Source organism: Limulus polyphemus, unplaced genomic scaffold (assembly GCF_000517525.1).
Source record: "Limulus polyphemus unplaced genomic scaffold, Limulus_polyphemus-2.1.2 Scaffold69, whole genome shotgun sequence".
Lineage (NCBI taxonomy): Eukaryota > Metazoa > Arthropoda > Merostomata > Xiphosura > Limulidae > Limulus > Limulus polyphemus.
This window is the reverse complement of record NW_013665679.1, coordinates 200,896-222,381: the sequence shown is the minus strand read 5'-3', so window position 1 is coordinate 222,381 and position 21,486 is coordinate 200,896. Positions and strand designations below refer to the sequence as shown.

The window sequence follows — 21,486 nt, the reverse complement described above, 5'->3', positions numbered from 1 at the left end:
AATTATATCAAGATCTTCCCATCTATGATGTAAAATTACACGAGTTAAACAAGAATTACGACTGTAAAATGTAGAAATTGACAACTTTCCATTTTGTTTTGAATGCTATAAACATAAAAAATAAAACAGGTTTACATAGTAATAAATATTTTATGCATATATATATATATATTGTGTTGCAAGACTTGTACAAGCTCTTTCAAAACAAATAATCCCTCTGTAAAAGTTCTGTGTGCTAGACTTTAATTGTGTTGCTTGTTTTGCAAAAACAAAAAGAAACAAATTTACATTTAACCATTCTTTGAGAAAAACAAATTGACTTACTTGCTATTTAGAAACGTTTTATTTAGAATGGCTTACACAGAACTTCTGTACATGGAAGGAGGTTCAGAGCCAAACACCAAATATTTTTCTCAGAATCTTTTCCATTAATTCCATTAAATGTTTAAACTTACTTAATATAGTACAATATTCACAAATTGATATATTAGTAGTCATATTCATTTTTTGTAAAAGAGAAGAAACACTTGTAATGTATATAGCTCTTTAAAACTATAATGGTGATGGCAAAGTACATGTACAAATAAAACAACCAGAATTTTAATTACAAGTATTAATAACAACAACAAACCTCTGAAGTTTCTAAAAACACAATAAATATTAAGCCTGTTTTAAAGGCAATTTTGTTGGCAAAGAATTTGGCAAGAAACAGAGGAAAAGAGAACAAATAATTTTCAATGCTGTGTTGTAAGCTGGTTCAAGAAATCACTAAATGCACACATTGTTTTTAAATCTGAAGTTGTCATTTGCAACTTGATAACCTTTGTGCTTTCATAAACCAATACATAATTCTACTGTTCTAATATTTATAAGGGTTTTCAGCATGATTTTTCCAAACTAAAAAAAAAATAATTAAGAATTGCCCACATGACAGTGGCTTTTATATTCAACTAAGATCCTTTAAATGCAGAAAAACTGGCAAGTCTCTTTCTTCCAGAATAAAGATCAGTTCTTTGCAAGAAACAAACACGCCCAGCACTAATCACAGTACAACCACCAATCTTTTTCATAGCCTTCATGTACATGCTCCAAGAGCAACTTTCTTCTAATTTCACAATACCTGTAAAAAACAACACAAATTTGAATTAAAGGCATCAGCTCCAAAAATGAAAGAAACAAATATATGCAGTAGTCTGATCCTTCTTGGCAACACCTGCTTTTGCAGCAACAATTAATATCTCATAAAAGTGAGCTTAGTAGAAGTATTGATGATTTTCAATAGAGTAAGATATTCTAGATTATTTTCTTGACAATTCTGCATAAGAATAATTACTGATAGACACAAAAACAGCCCAATTACATGGAAATAACCAAGCATTTTACAGCTGGATATTATAATTAAGCAATATTTGTTCTGATATGTCATAAAATCCCAATAAAGATAAAAAACTAGTAATACTACAAATAATTGAACACTGTATTGGAATTCAAAGCATTTTCAATCTTATGTAGCATTACAAATCTATCCACTAATTAATAAGTTTCTAAACAAAATTATAGTAAAACTCTTTGTTTACCTATACTTATCTTGGACTTTCTGTTTGATATCAAGCAGGTTTTCCTGAGTTATATCTCTCTCCAAATATTCGGACAGTTTTTCTGTGGCACTCTCTAAGTCTCTCTGGTTATTCTGATTAGATGGGGAAGTAAATCAATAATATGGATTTCTATAAAATTTAACAGTTGAACTTAAAACCACAAAAGCCAGACAATGTAGTCTTGAGAGAACAGAGATATCACACAATCTAAATTAAGCTGCAATCTTTATATTTTCTTGAAGAAGAATTAATCTTTAATTGCAAATAATGGAGCTTGGAGAACAGTGACACCAGGAAAACTAGTACTTTTTTTATGGCTTAATTATCAAAATCACTGAATTGAATTTTTCCAACACCTAGAATTATCATCATATCTGAAATTATTTATATCATATGCTGCTTAAAAATGTGACTTCCTTTATTGTTTGTTTGTTTCATATGTTTGCACAAAGCTATCCAAGATATATGTGAACCAGCTGTCTCTAATTTTGACATGACAGGTTGCAGGGAAAACAGCTAGTCAACAGCAACCACCTCCAGCTCTTCAGCCCCTCGTATCTGAGCAGATAGTTAGATTTGAGCGTCATTCTTATAATGCATACATAGTCTCAAAGTGAAGAATGAATTATGTATGGCAACAGGATGAAAACCATAAACCCTCAAATCCACAGACCGTCATGCTAATCACTTAGCCATGCTTTGTCCAGGTTTCATTTTAAAATAATGTTACTAGTCCTTAATTAGACCTTTTCTAAACTATCATTACATCAAATTTTGTCTTTAATATTCAATGAAACAAGAACTGTGAACTACAGCAATCAAAAGATGCAATAATTTCACTGATTATAACGTTTATCCTGAATGTAGTCACTGATTCAAATTCCAAGTGCAAAACTTTTATTCAAAAACTAGTAAAATGCAAGTTTTTTGTTCACTATTGGATTTTGTTACATACATGAAAATCATGTGACCCTTAAAAGAATATTAGACAATAAAGAAGTAAGCTGATCTTTACCTCGAATATAACTGACTGGTTGTTTTTCTTAAGGTAGTATGCAAAGACGTACGTATACATAAGTGTTTGCCGACACTGACATAAGATGTCTACAGCTTTCTTCAGAAACTGAACTTCAATCCAGGACATGTTGTGTTGCTGCATTTCTTCCATCTTTTCTTTAACAGATGCATAAAGCTGGAGAAAATAAAATTAAATAAAGTCAGTGCAGTGCAAATTCAGCTTAATTATTTCCCATCAGGCATAATTCAATTAGAATGTTATAAATGAATATGTTCACTTGCTGTCAGTACAAAAATCATACAGTGTGCAGTATATATAGTAACGAAAAAAGGAGTAAAATAATTTCTATTTCCATCAATATAAAGTTCTTGGCTGATTTGTTCAAAATACAACAAATGGAAGATTATACATTAATGCTCATATTCCAAAAGCTACAACATCCCCAAAGGAAAACATGATTAAAAAAAAAAGTGGCAACACTTCGACACAAACAAGTAAGAGATTGTAAGTATGCACAATATGGACTACTTAAGGTTCATCAGGTTGAGGTTCTCGAAGGCCTATTTTAAGGTAGTAGATTCTCTTTGTCATCAAGTGCCTCATCATATTGTTCCTACACATATCCAAAATCACTATTAAAGAAAATAAAAACATGTTTAGACAAATGAAGGACCTTTTTATGAATTTTCAATTTGTTAACATTTACCAACCATCCCAGTGCCTGATACTGAACCAGTGATCCAACAAGCAGATTACAGTTTGAACCTTGAAGTAATTTCACAGTAGAGAGAACTTTAAATCAAGAACTGCTTATATGATCAGATAACCAGCAGTTTTTTCACATTTACATTCAGATCATAAAACAATTTCTTAAGAGTGCATAAGTAAGGCTAAGAAATTGAAAATAATATGTTGATGCTTTCATCATCATTAGTCAAATAAGTGCAAAACCATTAATGATATTCTCCTGAATAACTTTGAAATTCACAATGTAGATATAAGAAGTTTGTTAAGTATAGCTCCTGTTGTCCCATGGAAGTTTACATGAAACATACAATAACTGGTAGTGAAACTGCAGATCCGGTCATTCATATTTGGTCAATTGTTTTAATAACTATACCAAAGAGTTGAAAAATTATGTGATAACATTTAAATGTGACTTTCCAAACTATAAGTTAATCAACAGTCACTAGAAACAAACTAACAGTCATCCATCACTCAAATACGAATATATTCAATATGTTGACCTGTCAGATATTAATAAGACTAAATGAAGAATACTTGTTATCAATTACTAGAAACTTACATAACAACGAGATCAGATTAAAATGATACTAAAACTAATTTTTCAAGGTCTCAGATATTAAGACATTAAACATAACTGCTAACTATAAGCATAAAACTAATTTCCTGTTATCAAAGTTTAACTATGTATGTAACAAACTGTACAGTTCATACAAAACAATGATTTGCAGGGAGTAGATACTCAAATGTAATGCTAGAAGTTCAGCCCAATAACTTAGTAATCAATTTATACATAATTGGGCTCTAACACAGATGCTTTATTCCCCATAGTTAACTGGTAGTACCACTTATTTTTAAAAGCCTTCCTGGTCCAGAAGAATGTCAGTGATATTCCTTTACTTTTTTCCTTCTCATAGCAGAAATATTTAACCACATTGTATGAAACTTGATTCAGTGTTACTCTTATTTTTTCTCATACAATTTACAAAATTTTGTTTCAAGACAATTTTGAAAAACAAAATGTTCAAAATATGTCCTTTTCTCTTAAAATTTAAATTTTTTTTGTAAATTTTGATCACAAAGAACAACTTTTATCAGGCTTTCTACCAGAATCCTACAAAAAAGTAGGGATTTTTCAGTGCAAAAAATTACATAAAAAGTCATAAATCTCAAGCAGATTCTTTCATATTTTTCAGTCTGAAATATAATTCCTGCATAAACTTATATATATATATACAGAATTAAAAGACAGCAAAAATAGGCTTTCCCTTGAAATTTTTTCAATAGTGATAACAGATGAAAATTCATAAAAATGTGATCACATTTTCATTACTTACCTACACAATTTTACAGGTGTTCCTTACTACCTGTAAATTGTGTGCTGACCATACATGATTTTTTTCCAAAGCTCACCAATTTCTTAGTTCTAGTCTCTGAAGTTTAACATTGGTCAAGTTTAACAGTCAGTATTATTCCAGTACAAGTATCAAATCTGGTACACATCTGATGACTATTCATCCATCAATTGATCAACTTCCTGCTAAGAAAACTCCAGCAATAACAAGTTATACACTAACTACAAACACAATAAATTTTGTATACAAGAAATTATAAACATTAAGGATACAGCTTGAGATTTATGACCAATTTTGAATTCATGACATAGAACAAAGAGAAAAAGTAGGGATTTGAGAAAAGAAAAGGTAGAACATAGGAAAAATAAGGATTATAGAAAGCCTGTTTTACATATCCAATCAGTTTCAACATATTTAACATATTTCTTTTGATATTTTATTTTGTTACTTGCAGTAGTCACCATTTTCAGCCATAAATCGTAACAAACACTGCAGAAGATGACAAACATTTATCAGTGACTATGATCTGATCTTTTAAAATGGCATCAGGTCAGACTAGGTAACAATATTTGTGCTAACAATATTCTTGGTCAAGTTCAATTTATATCTAATAAATACAGTTTCTTTTAAATAAGTTCTTTTATTTATGAGCATTGTTTGAATACAATGAATATGATAAATGTAACAGCAATATATAATAAATAAGAACTTAAGTTGTCAGAATATTTTGCCTTTGCCTACCATAATATCTAAACTTAACTATGACTACTGATGTCTTGACACAGATGAAAATTTTCATAACTTTTAAACAAATATAACCAGAAACATTTTCATGAACTAAAAAAAATTTCTAAATAAACATAAATTCTCAAAACTATGGTTTGTTTCTAGGTCCTCTAAACTTTCCACTACATTCTGTTTTTCTGTTCTTTACAAAGCAAGTCTTGTCACTTTCTCCTCAAACTACAAATTACTTTTCACACCAATTTACTAAGTCTATACTGAAAGAAATAGTTTATAATATGCTATATCCAATGATATTTAAACTTTGGCTGTAGCTATTTTAAAAGCTAAGCTTTATTAGTTGCTGCTGTTGGACCACTTGTTTTGTGATTGTAAAACAATGAGAAACAAAACATGCATAATTATATTCTCAAGGTATGATGCTTTCCTAGCAAATATAAACTATGCTTTAGGATGGGCAGAAAGATTCTAAAACAAATAACCAGGTGTTTGTTTATAGGTGAGACTTCTCTGAGAAGTGCAGAAATGTATGTTTCAGTAGTTTCTTTTTTAATAGTGCATTACTAAATATATTTTACAAAATGACAAAATATCAATTCTAAAATATTTGAGTTAAAAAGTTATTGAAATAAGTGTGACAATTATTATTTTACTTAAATCTGAAATTTTCACAGTAGGCAGATTCTTATTTTAATAATTACAACATTTTGACCCTTAGTATTGAGCCATCATCAGGTAAGAATTAAATGATGATCACTTGATACTATGCACCGAAATGTTGTAATTAATAAAATAAGAATCTGCCTCCTGTAAAAGTTTCTGTTATTGTAATTTTGAATTAATGAATCAGTTCAGTAGGTTCCTTACTAAATACTAAATATTTATTCATTCTTTTGCAATAGGCCTGCAGTATTCTGATTTATGCTTACCAGTAGTCATTTGCAAATGGTCCAATTACTTAATGTTTGCTTTATACTACCACAAGTTGCATAATGCAAAATTGTGCACATATTGCACAAAATATTTCTGTCTGTATGCACAGATTGGTATACTATGCATACAATGTAGTTTTTTTTGTGTCTTTCCACTTCTTCACAAGGTTTTGAACTCTAGCAAGGTTTCCTGAAATGAAAGATTTTTCAACAATTATGAAATCGGAGCGTTAGATGTAGGTGCCAATTTAATGACAATACCAATGACATACTCATAGAAGGAGCAGCACCGTGCCACAACTTTCAACAAATGAAGTTCTCACTTTAAGGAATCCTGCTAACTACTTATCATGGACTATGCTAATGTTTATCCAGAATTTTTGGAACTTGTTTCAATTGCTATAGCCACTTCAATTACAAGACTTCAAGTATGACCAGGCCATTAAAAATCTACACAAACAAGAAATACTGCCACAAATTTTAACAAGCTTTCATGTCCTGAACTTAATATATTTAAAAAAATAAGGTATGTGCACACTATTTTGTACATCTTTCTCTGAAAATGTTTAATCACTGTGTACGTATGATCATTTAGCATCTACACAATTTTTGGTTACTCGTGCATTCACAGTAAGCATTTTTTGAAACCCTAAAACAACCTCTGTGTCATCTATTATCTTTCGATAAATTAAAACTAGTATTCACAGTTTTCACAATAGTGCAGGCAATTAACATCCTTCAATCAGCAGAAAACTACTACATTCCTAGCAACAAGACTTTTTTACACACACATATACTGATATATCTAGGTACTTATATTACATATAAATTGTCTAACAGCATTCAATACTGTGAAAACGTTTCTGCAATTTTGTTTCTTATCATTTTTTTACAAATATGATCCCCTACTATAATGCTGAAGTGACAAAACACTTACTTATGCACTAAACATTATCATTAGTGAAAATAAGTTTTGGTTAATTATATATCAAATCATAACAAAAGTAAAAATAATATATATAAGATAGCCCTCTCAAAAAAAATCATACCTCTATTGTTTCACATGCACATAAGAGCAACTAATATAGACAGGTTTGCAGATCTGACACACATTCCATAGTTTGTGGCTTCAAAGAACTGACAGCAAAATCAGAACATGTGACAAGCAAACCAAATCAATCATTTTGTTTATTCTGAAGGTTTCAGGTCTTTTTATTTTTCCATAACTAGTCTCTTAAACTCTTATTCTGTAAGTTTAAGTGTGTATGCTCATGTGATGCAAAAATATTAAAATTTTTTCTTACTGAAAATGTATTTCTTATAGATACCTCTTCACACAGTTATCGTCTCTACTCATCTGCCTTAGATATTTGCATGTCACTAGCTTTTAGTGAACTTCCATCTAATCTCAAGAGGTTTCTTGTGAACTATATTGTATAATGATATCATTATGCAGCAAAAGTCTTCCAACAAAAGGAGGGCAACACTTTCTAGCACTTTAACTTCCTCTATGCATTTGCACTCATAAATCTTCATTCTTGGATAATGAATAAAAAGGTGCACCAGAAGTGGAGAGGATGGGTGGGAGAGTGTGTGTAGAGGTGGGTATTGGAAATAAATTTTCAAGTAAGTAAAGTGTTAACTTCTGAGATGATACCACACAGTTAAAAAAGAATCCCACATTGGAGAGGTGGAGGGGCTGGTGCAAAGATTTACCAAGATGAGCTCCCTTCAGAAAATTACTGAAGGAAGCCTATGGAGTGTGACACCCAATGACAGGGGCTCCATAAGGACATAACTGTGGGAGACCAAATCTAATCTTTTCCAGGAATAAGGGAGGAAGAGGTAAATGAACCACATATGTTGCAGGGATGGGCAGAATAAGAAAATGGCTATCCAAGTACTTGCCCACAGGAGATGGGAGAACCAATATGTGTAGTGTGGTTGGGGCACATTCAGACTGTACGTTGTGCTCACCTTAACTATTTCGTCAGACTTTATTGGACTGACACCAATTGCAGGAGGAGGACACAGTTTCAGCCATAGAGAGTAGTATGATATATGCATACCTGAACTCAACTAAACAGACATCAGCTGCAGGAGGAGGGTACAGCACCTCAATTGGTCACCTCAATCCAACTGTACAGACTCAGACCTCAGGAGGAAGGTACAAATGGCATGTGGTATAGCTATATGAAAGGTAACCTGTGCTACATTGACAGTGTCATTACTGCCCCACTTCCCACCATATTTGTACCCCTTTTTCTAGCCCCAGTGGTTAGGTACCAATCAGTGTGGCTTCTCCATGGTCTACCATCCCAGTAGTTAGGAACTGGAAAATGTCAAGAGTATCCCATGCTCCACTCAAAGAGAAAACAAGGGGGATTCATGATGGGGAAGATCTGGAGAAAAGGCCTAGATTCCATTGATTCTTCAGTCAGAAAGGTCTTTTATTGGAGACAGTGCAACAGGTGACTGCATAACCATATTTTAAAAAACCAGTAAGCACAAGCCAGGGAAGTGGACAGAACACTCCCTGGTGCTGGCTTTCTCAATGGTAGTCCATGGAATAGGTAGTCTGGATCAGATCATTGTCAGATGTATAAATTTACAAGGATACATCTTACAGTGGGCACATGTGAAGCCAGGACGGATGGTATCAGCACTTTGCTGTAAAGAGGGAAAAAAAGAGAATGGTGCTCATCTGTCTAGAAATGGTAGGGTAGACTAGAATTGTGAACAAAGACAGGAATAGTAGTACCACGTGCCCACTCCAGCAGTCATCAGAAGTGAGCAGTGAGGGAATGAGCAAGGTGACAAATCTGATGGGATTAAATGTGGAACAGACTGTAAACATCAATCTCTAATGAGGAGTAGACTAAACTCAGAAGTTGCTGGACCCAACCTGTAAGAGTAGAAGGAGAAATTTCTCTGGAAGAAGAGAAATCCTATGAAAAAAAAGAGTCAGAAAATGGAAAGTACCAGATAAATAGCAATAAATGGTCTGAATAGGGCAAAATAGTCTATTTGAGTTTGTTTGATCGTAGAGATGAAAGTTGGAAGGAAGAGAAATAGGAGAAAAAGACTGGGAAAGAAAGACTGGTCACGATAAACTAGAATATAAGAGCAATGGTAGATGGTACGGTAGAAGAATCAATAGCATAGATATCTAAACAACAGTGACCAAAGCTGAGAATTAAGAGGAAATGGGACTTGAGAGAAAGTTGCCAATAGTAAAAAGGTTTGTGCGTATGAGTGAACAGAACAACACTGAAGTCCCAGTAAGGCATGAGAGTGGGATGATGAGACAGGGGAAGGAAGGATCAAAACATGGTGAAGAAAACTGGTAAGGAAAATGCACTGAGGCATCAAAAAAGGTAACGTGTACAAGGCTGCATGATAACCAGCAATGGTGGAGACAGCTATATAATAGTCAAACAGCCAGACAAAAAAAGAGGAGAGATGACCAACTATAGGACAATCAGGAGAAAAGAGTCAACAAATGTACCTAAGGCAGAAAACCTCCCACTTACGCTGGTAGATGGACAAAGTGGAAGGACAACAGGAATGAGAAAGGAAAAAATATTGGAGAGTCCAGTTCTGTGGGTGAGGGTGTGTATATTTTGAATTTTGCTTAAAGCTACACAAGGACTATCTACACTAGGCATTCCTAATTTAGGAGAGAAAAACTAGAGGGAAGGCAGATAGTCATCATTACCCACCGCTAATTTTTGGGCTACTCTGTTACCAACAAATAGTGTGATTGACATCACATTATAAAGCCCTCACAGCTGAAAGAGTGAGCATATTTGATGGGATGGGAAATCAAATCCACGACCCTCAGATTGCGAGTCTAGTGCCTTGATTACCTGGCCATACTGGGTTATTATGGGTGAGGGACCAGACAAATCCCAAATGTGAAGGTGGAGAGATGGGATCTCTGGATGAAACATACAAGATAAAAACAAAAGAGAGAGGTTACAGCTGGCAGGGGAAAAGGGGATCTGATTGTTAAGTGACATCAAAGAGGGAACTAAATTTGAGCTGGCTAGGGTGGTGCCATCAAGAGGCATAACAAGGAGTGTCAGAAATCAATGCCAGGACCTGAGGTAAAATATGGAGAGGTAGGTGTGTATAAATGAAAAGATGAAACCAGTCCTGACTGAAAGTACTGACAGTTAGGAATGAGGGATGGCAAAGGCATTGATGAGTGGAGTCTCGAAACCAAAGCACACCCAACAGAAAATATGTGGGTGAAGAGACCATTACAGGAGCAGAGTACTGTCCAGTCACGAGAGACAGTCTGCAACCATATTCATAATGCCTGGTACATGACAGGCAATGAGACAAACACAAAGAAAATTGCTTCAATAAAGAAGATCCAGGGTTTAGAAGCAAAGGATCCTAGGTCGGATACCCCTTTGTTGATTGATATATGAAACAATTGTGAAGTTTGTCAGAATGGATCGTAACAAAATAATCCACAAGGAGGGGTAAGAAATGGGAATATTCTCAACAAACTGCCAGAAGCTTGAGCTCACTGATATGTAGAAATTACTCATCCTGAGTCCATGTGCCCAAAGTGAGATTGTTGTTCAGAGATGCCCACAACCAGAAAGAAAGCATTAGTGAAGAGGTGCAGATTCTGTTTGGATGGAGGTAATGGAACAATGAAGTTGGTAGAGGATTGGTCTAGCAACCAAGAAATATGTTCAAGAAGAGGTGGCAACAGATGAACCACTGAGGTCAAATGTTCCTGTGAGTAGTTCCATTGGTCACATAAAGACCACTGGAGGAGGTGCATATGTAGGATAAGCAGTTTCAGGGAAGACATGGCCATACTGAAAGTGATAAAACCTCTTGTGCAGTATGAGTATGAGAAGCACAAATCCTACTGACTAGTAGTTCCATAGTTCACAGATAGATGGGAGAAGGTTCAGCATGACTGAGAAAGGAGTTGAAGAAAACTTCCAGGTGAACAAGATATTGTGTGGAAGTGAGGAAAGATTTGGAGGTGTTGACAAGCTACGCATAATGGGCAGTTTCACAAAGAAGAGGGGATATATGATGGGAAGATTGTTCTCAGGATTAGGACAAAACTGGAATATACAATCCCAATTAATGAAGCAAGGGAAACATCGTGAAGCTACTGCAATGGAGATATGAAGAAACACATCTGAAACATCATCCTTGATCATCTACAGAAAAGGCTCAATAGAGGGAGGAAAGGTTAATCACTGGATGCCAGTCTGCAGTCTTTTTGGGGACAATGAACAGACAAGAGTAAAACCCTGGAGAAGGTATATTTGTCCGATAAATCCAACACCACCTCCTTGAGACATTTTAGGTAGATGCGATCTGATGGAGAAGGAAAGGAAATGGGATGAACACTGAGAAGGGGAGGGGAAAGGAAGTGGAGAGAAAGTTTATGGTTAAGAAGTAGAGTACCCCATCTGTCTGCAGAAAAGATTGCTCACAGGTGTGAAAACCATGACACACAGGCCCCAACTGGGACTGACCAAACTTGACTGTCACCAACAAGCTTGACAAGTATGACACCAGGTAGAAGTCAGATGGGTAGAAGAGGAAGGTCGGGAAGTGGGAATGGAAAACGGGAAACCAAGGGGCTAAGACAAGGAGTAGAGATGGAGGGCTGGATTTGAGATAGTCTGGAAATGAGGACAAGAATGATGATTGATGACAGGCATCCTTTGCCTATGATTCAATAGAATCAAGATTGTTTCAAAAACTACAGGGCAAAGAAAGAGGGCTAGGTGAAGAGCACATATAAATTATGAAGGAAGTCGAACTTGAGAGAGAAGAGTATTCATAGTCAACAAGTCCCAGCAACAAATGAGCAAAGTGAGCAAGGAGAGAGCAGAAGAACTGGAATGGGCCATGGTGGTAAAGAGAAGAGAATAAGAAACAGCCAAAAATTCTGGGGCACAGTTGAGTGCCTCAGACAAGAGGCATAGAGAGGAGAGGTAACAAAGTATGATAAGAAGAATGAGGCAAAGACAGGAGTATTGGGCAGTGGATAGCAAAACTGACATCAATGAATCTGCCCCAAACAGGCAAAAAAAAAAATATATTCCAAATTTTGGGAATCGAGAAAGGGGATTTCAGAATTACTATAGGCCATGATGTAAAAATCTGGTAGATGAGGAGGGTGAGTAATGAAGTTATTGGAACATAGTTGGTAAAAATATGAAACAGTGTGAATGCCAATATCAAGAGGAGGGAAAATGAAAAAGTTGTCAGGGTTTTTAAGAAGGGAATAAGAAGAGTCATGTAATGCAGTGAAAGAAAAAAGAATAGTACACTCCTATGATATTTAGTCCTGATAATGCAAGAAAATGGGAAAGGAGTTCCTAAAGCATAAACAGGAGGAGGAAACAAGCAATCAAATTCATCCTCTTCATTCTCACCCTCAAAACGAGGGATAAAAACACCTGAAGAATGGACGGGAGCAGAAGGTCCTGGCTGTATAAGGGAACTACTACCTTATGCACAATGGCTGTCACATTATCCTCAGTCAGCATGCTCCCAGAAGCCATAGTTGATACATGGCCTGTGTGAGGGAATTCTTCACTCACACGAGTAGTAGATGTTACATGAACTTACGAATTCATAGTTTACAGAAATTAAGAAAGATATTAAGTTCCTTAAACATCATAAGTCTTGTTAAATTGCAAAACTGAAGAAGAAAAACATGTCTGATGTCTGTTCAGTGCCAAGGAAAAGAATAAAGATTCACAAATGCAAATGAATAGAGGGAGTTAGTGTACTAGGAGGTATGTCAACTCCTATTGGTGAAGAGCTTTTGCTATATAATGATACCATTATGTCTATTAGCCGAATTCACAAGAAATCTCGTTAGATTAAGTGGGAGTTCACTAAAGACTAGTGGCATACAAATCTCTAAGATAGATGCACAGGAAAGATAGCTTAACTGCGTAGCAGAGGTATGGTATTGTCTCTGGAAAGTTTTTTTTTTACGTATTAACACCAGGCTAGTAGGCATTAGAAATGTACTAGCCTGAACTGAAATTCCATTAGCCCAACATTTTTTTGTATTTCAGTATAATACCTAAATTATTACACATTGCAAATATATAAGCATCTATATTCATTGCAATGACTTCTACCACACTACCGTAAAACTAAAATAATACATTTGCACCCCAGCATATATGATGCAGACATAAAATATATGGGCATATTACCAGTCCATCATCACACTAACTCACATTTTTAATAGTATTTTACAGGCTGTGAGTTTATTGTTCAATGAAGGTTTCAAATTATTAATATACAATGTCTCATTACTTCTGTCACCGAAGATGGACGGAGGTTATTTTCACTCCTGTGTGTGTTTGCCAGCAAGATTTCTTGAAAAGGGCTGAATAGATTTGACAAAAGTTTGTATAAATTTGGTCTATGACCCAACTTAGATGTGATTAGTTTTTTGGAGAGCCAAGGTCAAAAATCAATATCACAGTAAGATCACAAAAATCCCAACCTGTTAACACAGGAACTGATTTTTCACACTATTTTTGCTCTATAACTCAGTCAAAAATAATTGAATTTTGATGAAACTTGGTGGACATATGTAGAATACTATTTGTCATTGTCTTGGAAAAAATGGTCCATGTCCATTGATCATGATGGATATATGGGCACATTTTCATATTTTTTGAGAGCCAAATATGATCAACGCTACTGAGTGCCCCTCTAGTTCACTCTGAGGTCCTCTTTAATATTTGCACTGCATAAAATTTCAAAATTCTCCTCAAGTGCATTTTCTTCACAATCCTGATAAATATGTTTATAAATTCTTGAGTTGTTATTCAAGGTTGGCTATACATTGTTCCAGGTCGCAAATAGTTGAACCAATATAATCTCGCCCACAGCAAGAACAAACAAAAATGGTAAACAACATAAGAATGTTGCAATTTACCAACCATATCTTTGAATTAAAACAAAATTTTCTATCCTAAGTGTCGATTAAAAAACACTCAAATAGAAATTTGTGGAAACTTCTTAATGTTTTTCCTTAACATACACACAAAACTAACATGTACAACTTTTCTGGGCATAACAAAGCTCCCTTTGGAGGAGTGTTAACTCCACTTAAAAACGTTTGTGATTTTTTTCAATTCTTGTTGAAAATAATCAAATTTATTTAAACTGTGATCAGTTCTGTTCACTAGGATAATAATTAAGTTTATTTTTTAGCTATTAGATGTAAAGTTAGTTATACAAATATATAATCCTGGATATGTAAGTTTATGATAAATGCCTACATACAGAGATTTGGCATTATTTTTAATTTCTAAATCTAGAAATGGTATTCTTGAATTATTTTCTTCCTCAACAGTAAATTTTATGCTGGGGTGCTGGTTATTTCTAAAAATAACAAATGTATCATCCACATATCAATTACACTTAATTAGTTTAAAGATCTTAGGGCACTTATTCAGCCATTGTCATTTTTTTTCATAATAAACCAAAAAAAGATAGTAAATCTTCTTATCCATTAAATGTTCATTATGTAGTACAGTTGACTATCCATAACCAGTCGTGTGACAATGCATACACAACTTTTCCACTGTGGACCTAGATACATCAAAATGGCATGCCATTTATATCTGTGTTTGTCCTGTTTCCATCATTTTAACACCTTTGACAATCTGTACTTCCATAAAAAGCTAATGCTCAGTATTATACAGAAATAATAACCAAATGTAGAAAATTAACAAAAATAGAAAATGATCCAATCTGAAGACAAAATGGAAGTATAAATTTTCCAAAACAGGTAACATTAGCACAAAAATGGGCTGTACTAGCTGTGTATTCTCACACCAAAACACATGATTTGTGCACATACCTAATGACATACTGATTTTTTTATTCACATGCAATTTCCCAAACTGTAGGAAATGTTTACACTTTTTATTATGTGCTGTAATATACAGCGCTTTTATCTTGTGCTGTCATTCCTAAATGCCAATTACAATGCAATCTTTTAAGCATGCACTTTGTACTTGTCATATATGTTGGATTTTTCATTGAATATAATCATTCTGGTTGATGAAACCATGGATCTATTTTTCCATCATGAATTACTAATATTAAGGCAGTCTATCCTTTACCAAAATCAACGTATGATACTTTTTATCATAACTCACAGAATGTGTTCAACTGAGTTCAATTTTTTCATAATGCAAAATGATAAAATGTTGCATATGCCAAACCTAAAGATATTTACTTGCAATGTAGATTTATTTTCTGTCTCACTTGCCTGTAAGAATATAACAAGAATTTTGATAAAAGATGTTACAGAAACAAGAACTTTAAAAGTCTTGCATTCTAGTTATATACAAGTGAGCTTGAGCATGTACATCTTGAGTGTAAAAAATTTCTTCTTGTGTATTGCACTGAGGATACTGAAATTTGAAAATCACAACTCTTGAATCAAACAAAATCTTTTCCTACACAACGAATCCAATAAAAGATGCCAAATAAAAACTATTTGCAAGTATAATTAAAAAAAAAATTTCATTAACAAGTTCTCATTTCTATTACTCAATGGATACACAAGATTTAGTATGAGTTTGTTATGATATGGCACAAACCAACAAATTTGTCTTATCTATGGATAGTCACAAAACTCCAGCATTTTATGAACAAGCACTAGCATTATATCAACTATTTTTATATTAAGAAACTTTGGTTAGATGGATAAAGCTTGCTACATGATACTACTATTACATCCGCATAGCCAAAATGGTCAAAAGGACAATTTCAACTGATCATCAGTTTCTAAAAAGTTAGTTAAATGTCTAGTTACCCTTAATAAGTAGTAAAAACATACTTTATTTTCAAACTTCAGTGATTGCATGTGGTTCATATATCGGTTACAGTAGAAGAGGTATCTTTGCAGTGCTGCTCTTGATCTCTCCTGAGCATCTCTTGCAGCTTTGGCCTCTTTTTCATCATAACGATTACAGTTGTACCTGAAAGACATGGGGATAACCAGGATTAACATCTTGACTCATCATAATTTACTTTAATACTTGACAGTTACTAGCAACAATAACATCTGCTAGAAAGTTACAGTACATAACCAGTTTAATACACAAAATAACAAGATAAAAGTAATTAGAACATAATTTCTTTGTATTTATAAAATTTAATGATTATGAACTGATGACTATTACATTTATGGTTACCTATGTTATAATATTTTTCTTATGGAAAAGCTTCAGAAGCTGCATTTCATATTGGCTAACATAGTCTGAAATTTCATTAATGAAGTATCAAAATAATTTAATAAAACGAATTTTATTTATATATTAAAGAACCATGATTACCCTTTCCTTTCTGATGAGTCTGATGACAACAGCATAAGCTTCAAAAACAATTCTCACAAACTCACTGAAAGATCAACCAATTCACCCTTGGCATATTCTCATAAACTGTGTTTTGCATCTCTGACAGGCTTATAAATATAAAATCACACCCATTTATTTACAAAATTCAAATTGTTATGTAAGTTTGTCTACAAGTTTGAACAGGTCTATTTCTAGATATCAAAACACTATTTAAAGTTTAAGTTTCATAAACACAGTAAAAAGATTAATAACTTATGTGTATCATGGTCAAATTCATACCACCTGAACATAGCTACAGACAACAACAATATATATATACTTTACTAACACAGGTATTTGTGCCACACATAAGCTAAATGGCCAGGGGAGAGACCCACAAGGCTCAGGCACAGTCATCCCTAATATAGAACTACTGACCAGAGGGAGGGCAGTCAGTCAGCAACACCTGTCACCTATATGAGTATTCTTATCTGAATAATGGAGTTAAGTCACACATCTGTGATGCCTGCACTGCTAAAAGTATGAAGTATGTTCTGCTGTACAGTACAATTTGGACCTTGAATCTTCTGATTCACATAATGAAGCATTAACTACTTGGCAACACCAAGTCCACATATGAATCATCATTAGAATTGAAATAAATATTATGAAATATTTAAGTAACAACATAATGAAAACTGTTTTTGGTGGTAAAAATTATGATGCTAATTGTAATTTGCAAATTTAAATATAATTATCTGCTAAAAGGACTTTTACGTACCCAAATGAAATAGAGATACTAATGATTTTGCTCTAAAGAGTCATGAATGTGGCATTAAAAAACTGTGTTATAGTTCCCTACTTATATATTATACTCAGAGAACAATGAAGAACGGACCACTGAATATGTTCTACTTGTATAAAAATCAGTGAAAGTTAACATTTTCCTAAATTGAAAATATATTTCCAATGATACCTCTGCTGACACTTATAGCTATTACTTGACCTTTGCCCATCTAAGCATTGGTCTGATTTTTTCTTGCTTGCTCCAGTCTTTTAAACCCCACTCAATTGCCCTTGACGATAATTGTCTTGTGATACTCTCCACCTACGTCAAACGTCCTTGATCCTGGTGCTTTATATAATGATAATGTTATCACTTTTTCTAGACTGACACCATCCCAAAATGTTAACTTCCAAAACATACTTACCATCTGCTGACACTTATAGCTAGAATCCCACATTGAGAAGGTGGAGGGGCCAGTGGGGGCAGTATCCATACAGAAAGCTTCTGCATAGATCAGGGGTGTACCAAGATAAGAGCAGTATCCAAGTAGGGGAACTGCACTACACCCTGAACTTAGTTCCTCTATCAAGGATGGAATTGTACATGATCGATCATCACTAATAGGCCAGCCCCAACCAGATAGCCAAGGTTCCACAACTTGGGGTTGGAATTAAGAGATCAATTGGACCACAATGTTATATATAGATATACTTTTGATTGGATCCCAACCTGTATCCATGGTGATGCATTCCAAACCACCGAAATTACGATGAGAAAGTAAGCACCACTCAGGCTCGGAATAATGGGATTGTGTATGCCTTACTTAACCAAAGGAACAGAACTCATCCAGTCTGGAATTATGAACATTCATCTTCACTCCCCAACCGAGTGAGCAAGGAGCATTCCACTTGCCCCCGGAATTATGGAGAGGATGTGGAACACTGTTTTCAACCAAGAACCCAGGATAGGACCACTCTTGAGTTCAGAATTATGAGTAGATAGTGGACCTCCTTCCAAGAACAATATACTAAACCAATATTGATCAAAAAGAAAGGCCATGCACACCCCAACTGGATATCAAATATCACTTTATAACTTAGCATCAAATCTGAGCTGGTATTACAAGTAGGCTCCTGCAGAGGCTAGTGCCATTCCTACTGACATCTGGGAAAAACATCCAGGGACCCTGTAGGAGGGCCCCTAACTTTGCCCTCTTCTTTAATAGTGGAGGAAAACACTCAAACACTCTGGAGGAAAAGTCTCTGTCCACCACCCCAGTGACTGGAAACTGGGTGTGGTAAGGGCTCCCTAGCTCCACTAGTATAATCTGAGGGGGGAAATGCATGATGGTGGGAAGCTCTGAAGAACAGTGCTCTGGAAGCAATGCAATACGTGAACCAAGTTCCCTAAACTTTTAAAAGCAAACCGACCCCAATTTATTCAAACCGATGATCGGTAGGGATGGGCAGGATACCTTTTACCTTTACTCATGATAGTCCATAAGTGGCAGTCCAGCATAATATGGTAATACCATCTGGTGAGCTTCTAGATGGTCTCAGAAGAAGAAGAAACTGCCAGATCATGTAGAGAGCATGAAAGAAAGGTATTGGGATAGAGCCACATACCAGCTCGTACGATGTCCTCCAGCAGGTAATTCAAACAGGCAGCAAAAGACATAGAAATGTGACAAATCTGATGAGATGTGACTCTCAGAAGTTTCCTTGCCTGTAAAGGAAGTCCAGAATAAGCAATATGGATATTTGCAAAGCCATCTAATCAAATTAATTAGGGATAAATCTCAGGAAACCAAAGGATCCTAATGAATAAAGAGTCGAGTTACATCACCTTGAAAGGAGTTAGTGCAAGCCATATAATGCCTTAGGGCTCTGACAGGACATAACAAATTATCAGTGCCCGATCGGTCATGGAGGTGAGAAATAGCTGGCAAAACAATTGGTGAGAAGGATTTATCCCCTACCCTGGCTGCCAGAGGCTTAGAAAGAAAGGGCCTATCAGAAACAAAGTGGAGTGCAAACAACTTCGATTTACGACATCCACATGCCATCAGCATCAAAAAATACCCTTTAACCCCTTACCTACCAGGGCCATTTTGTCTTATCGTGAGGGCAAAATCACATTTATGAATTGAAACAAATTATAGAGAACATCTTTTATTGGATTTCAGATTTTATTTTTGTAAATAGTAGGAGAAAATTCATTCATTTGTACTAAATTGTATTATTTAATGAAGTTTGAAGAGAAGTATAACAATAAAAATTCAAAATACATTTAAGACTATAAAGCGCCTCAACATTTTTAAAAATATTTTACTTGCACTTTAAACACTGGTTCTGCCATCTATGATTGGTATCTAAACCTTTTTCTAGTCTGTTTTCTTTATAAAACAGTGTCTGGGTGTGTTAAATCTAGTTGAAGATGTCAATTTCAGTACCATGTTATTCCAATTGCTATATTTCACATTTGACAAATCATAGCATGATAAGCAAAGCACGTGACAAAATGTTGTTCTCTAGATTTTACAATATGAACATGGATGGTGCTTATTAAAGTAACTGCCATTTTATGTAGAGATTGTATTTAGTAGTGGTCAATAGTATTTTTTTTTTTACAAGCCTTAGAAAATTTCCTTCTGTAAAAAACTGCATGGGATGTATGCGACTTTTATTATTTTACTATAGTAGCTTAACTGATGCTATATTGTATATCGATTTATATTAATCATTATATTGAAAAAATAACTCAAAAGAGATAATACTTTTGGGAAGTTGATCCACGAATGTTAGGGTTAAGATCTATTGAGTGGCAAGTGCATGGTCTTTACATGAATTAGGCTTAGCACTTTGAACTGAAAGAGTTTGTGATTTTTATATTCTTTGCATTTAAATTAGTAGTTTTAAGTTCAATAATTTGGCATAATTTTATATTTAGTTCATAATAAAAATATGATTTAGTATTTAGAATGATAACCGTGTATGATTTGTACGTACCACTAGTACTAAGTAAGAATTATATATTTTTCCTTCTTACTATCTTTACTTTGTAGTAAGACCCACACTTCTGTTGTTGTTGTTGCTTTATAATTATAACAGTAACTGATATATAAAAAGCTTATTCTGTTATTTTGCTAAGGGTTTAAAATTCATTGTACAAGTGACAACAATAAAACCCATATGTTGGTTGTGAAACAGACTAAACACATTCATCTCAATAATACAGGGGAAGCTGTGACATTTGCACAGTTGGGGTGTCAATACACTGAAGAGCTTAAGTTTCAAATTCCGATATAAATCTTGCGTATAATGAAAGGAATTTGACTAGGACGAATATTTTAAGTGCTGTAAGGTGATTTTCTTTGTAATTTATTGTGTCTATATCATTTGGTTAATCTCTTGTAACAGGATGTATCAAGTAACTAGGGTCAGGCAGTGTTATTCAAACCACCTATACTGTAAGCTATTACATACATTCACTAGTACTGGCAATTACAGTTTTGTTTGTGTAGTGAAACAACATACAAGGACATACGTTGAAATAAACTTGTTTGAAAGTTCAAAGCAATGATATTCAAGTACCAAAAATCCTTCTTAGTATCATATCTACAGTAATGTTCAAATGCAACTGTGCTGGACTGAAAAAGAGTGACCCCCAACAGGCGTGATAGTTTACAGCAAATGTATGAAGTTCATGCTGTTAATCTCAGATTTTTTTTGGCACAATAAACAAAAGTACAGCTGCAATGAAACATAAACTTAAAATACATCCATGAAACAAAATTAAAATGTTTTGTTATATACATATATAAACATGAAATCCTAGTTAAAAATAAAAAATACTGTATATTCTTTAGGTTTGCTTAGAAATATTACTTTTGGTCTTGTATATTACTTGAAACCATAAGGAGAGTACGCGAT

General features: G+C 34.3%; 1 protein-coding gene across 2 annotated transcripts in view; it reads right to left on the bottom strand.

Moving 5' to 3' along the window:
- Window positions 1-328: 328 nt before the first annotated feature.
- Window positions 329-21,486, bottom strand: part of LOC106465641 (E3 ubiquitin-protein ligase arih1-like) — a 72,754-nt gene continuing 51,596 nt past the window's right edge. Inside the window, exons 11-14 of one of the 2 annotated variants that reach the window (XM_013925879.2) lie at window positions 16,269-16,410; window positions 2,614-2,790; window positions 1,578-1,690; window positions 329-1,120 (exon numbers count right to left, since the gene is read on the bottom strand). In XM_013925879.2, the coding sequence (XP_013781333.1) occupies window positions 1,039-1,120; window positions 1,578-1,690; window positions 2,614-2,790; window positions 16,269-16,410 (514 nt within the window). In that variant the 3' untranslated portion in view covers window positions 329-1,038. Of the gene's footprint in view, window positions 1,121-1,577; window positions 1,691-2,613; window positions 4,898-16,268; window positions 16,411-21,486 lie in introns of those variants that run through there. The other variant, XM_022393923.1, reaches the window with a different exon arrangement.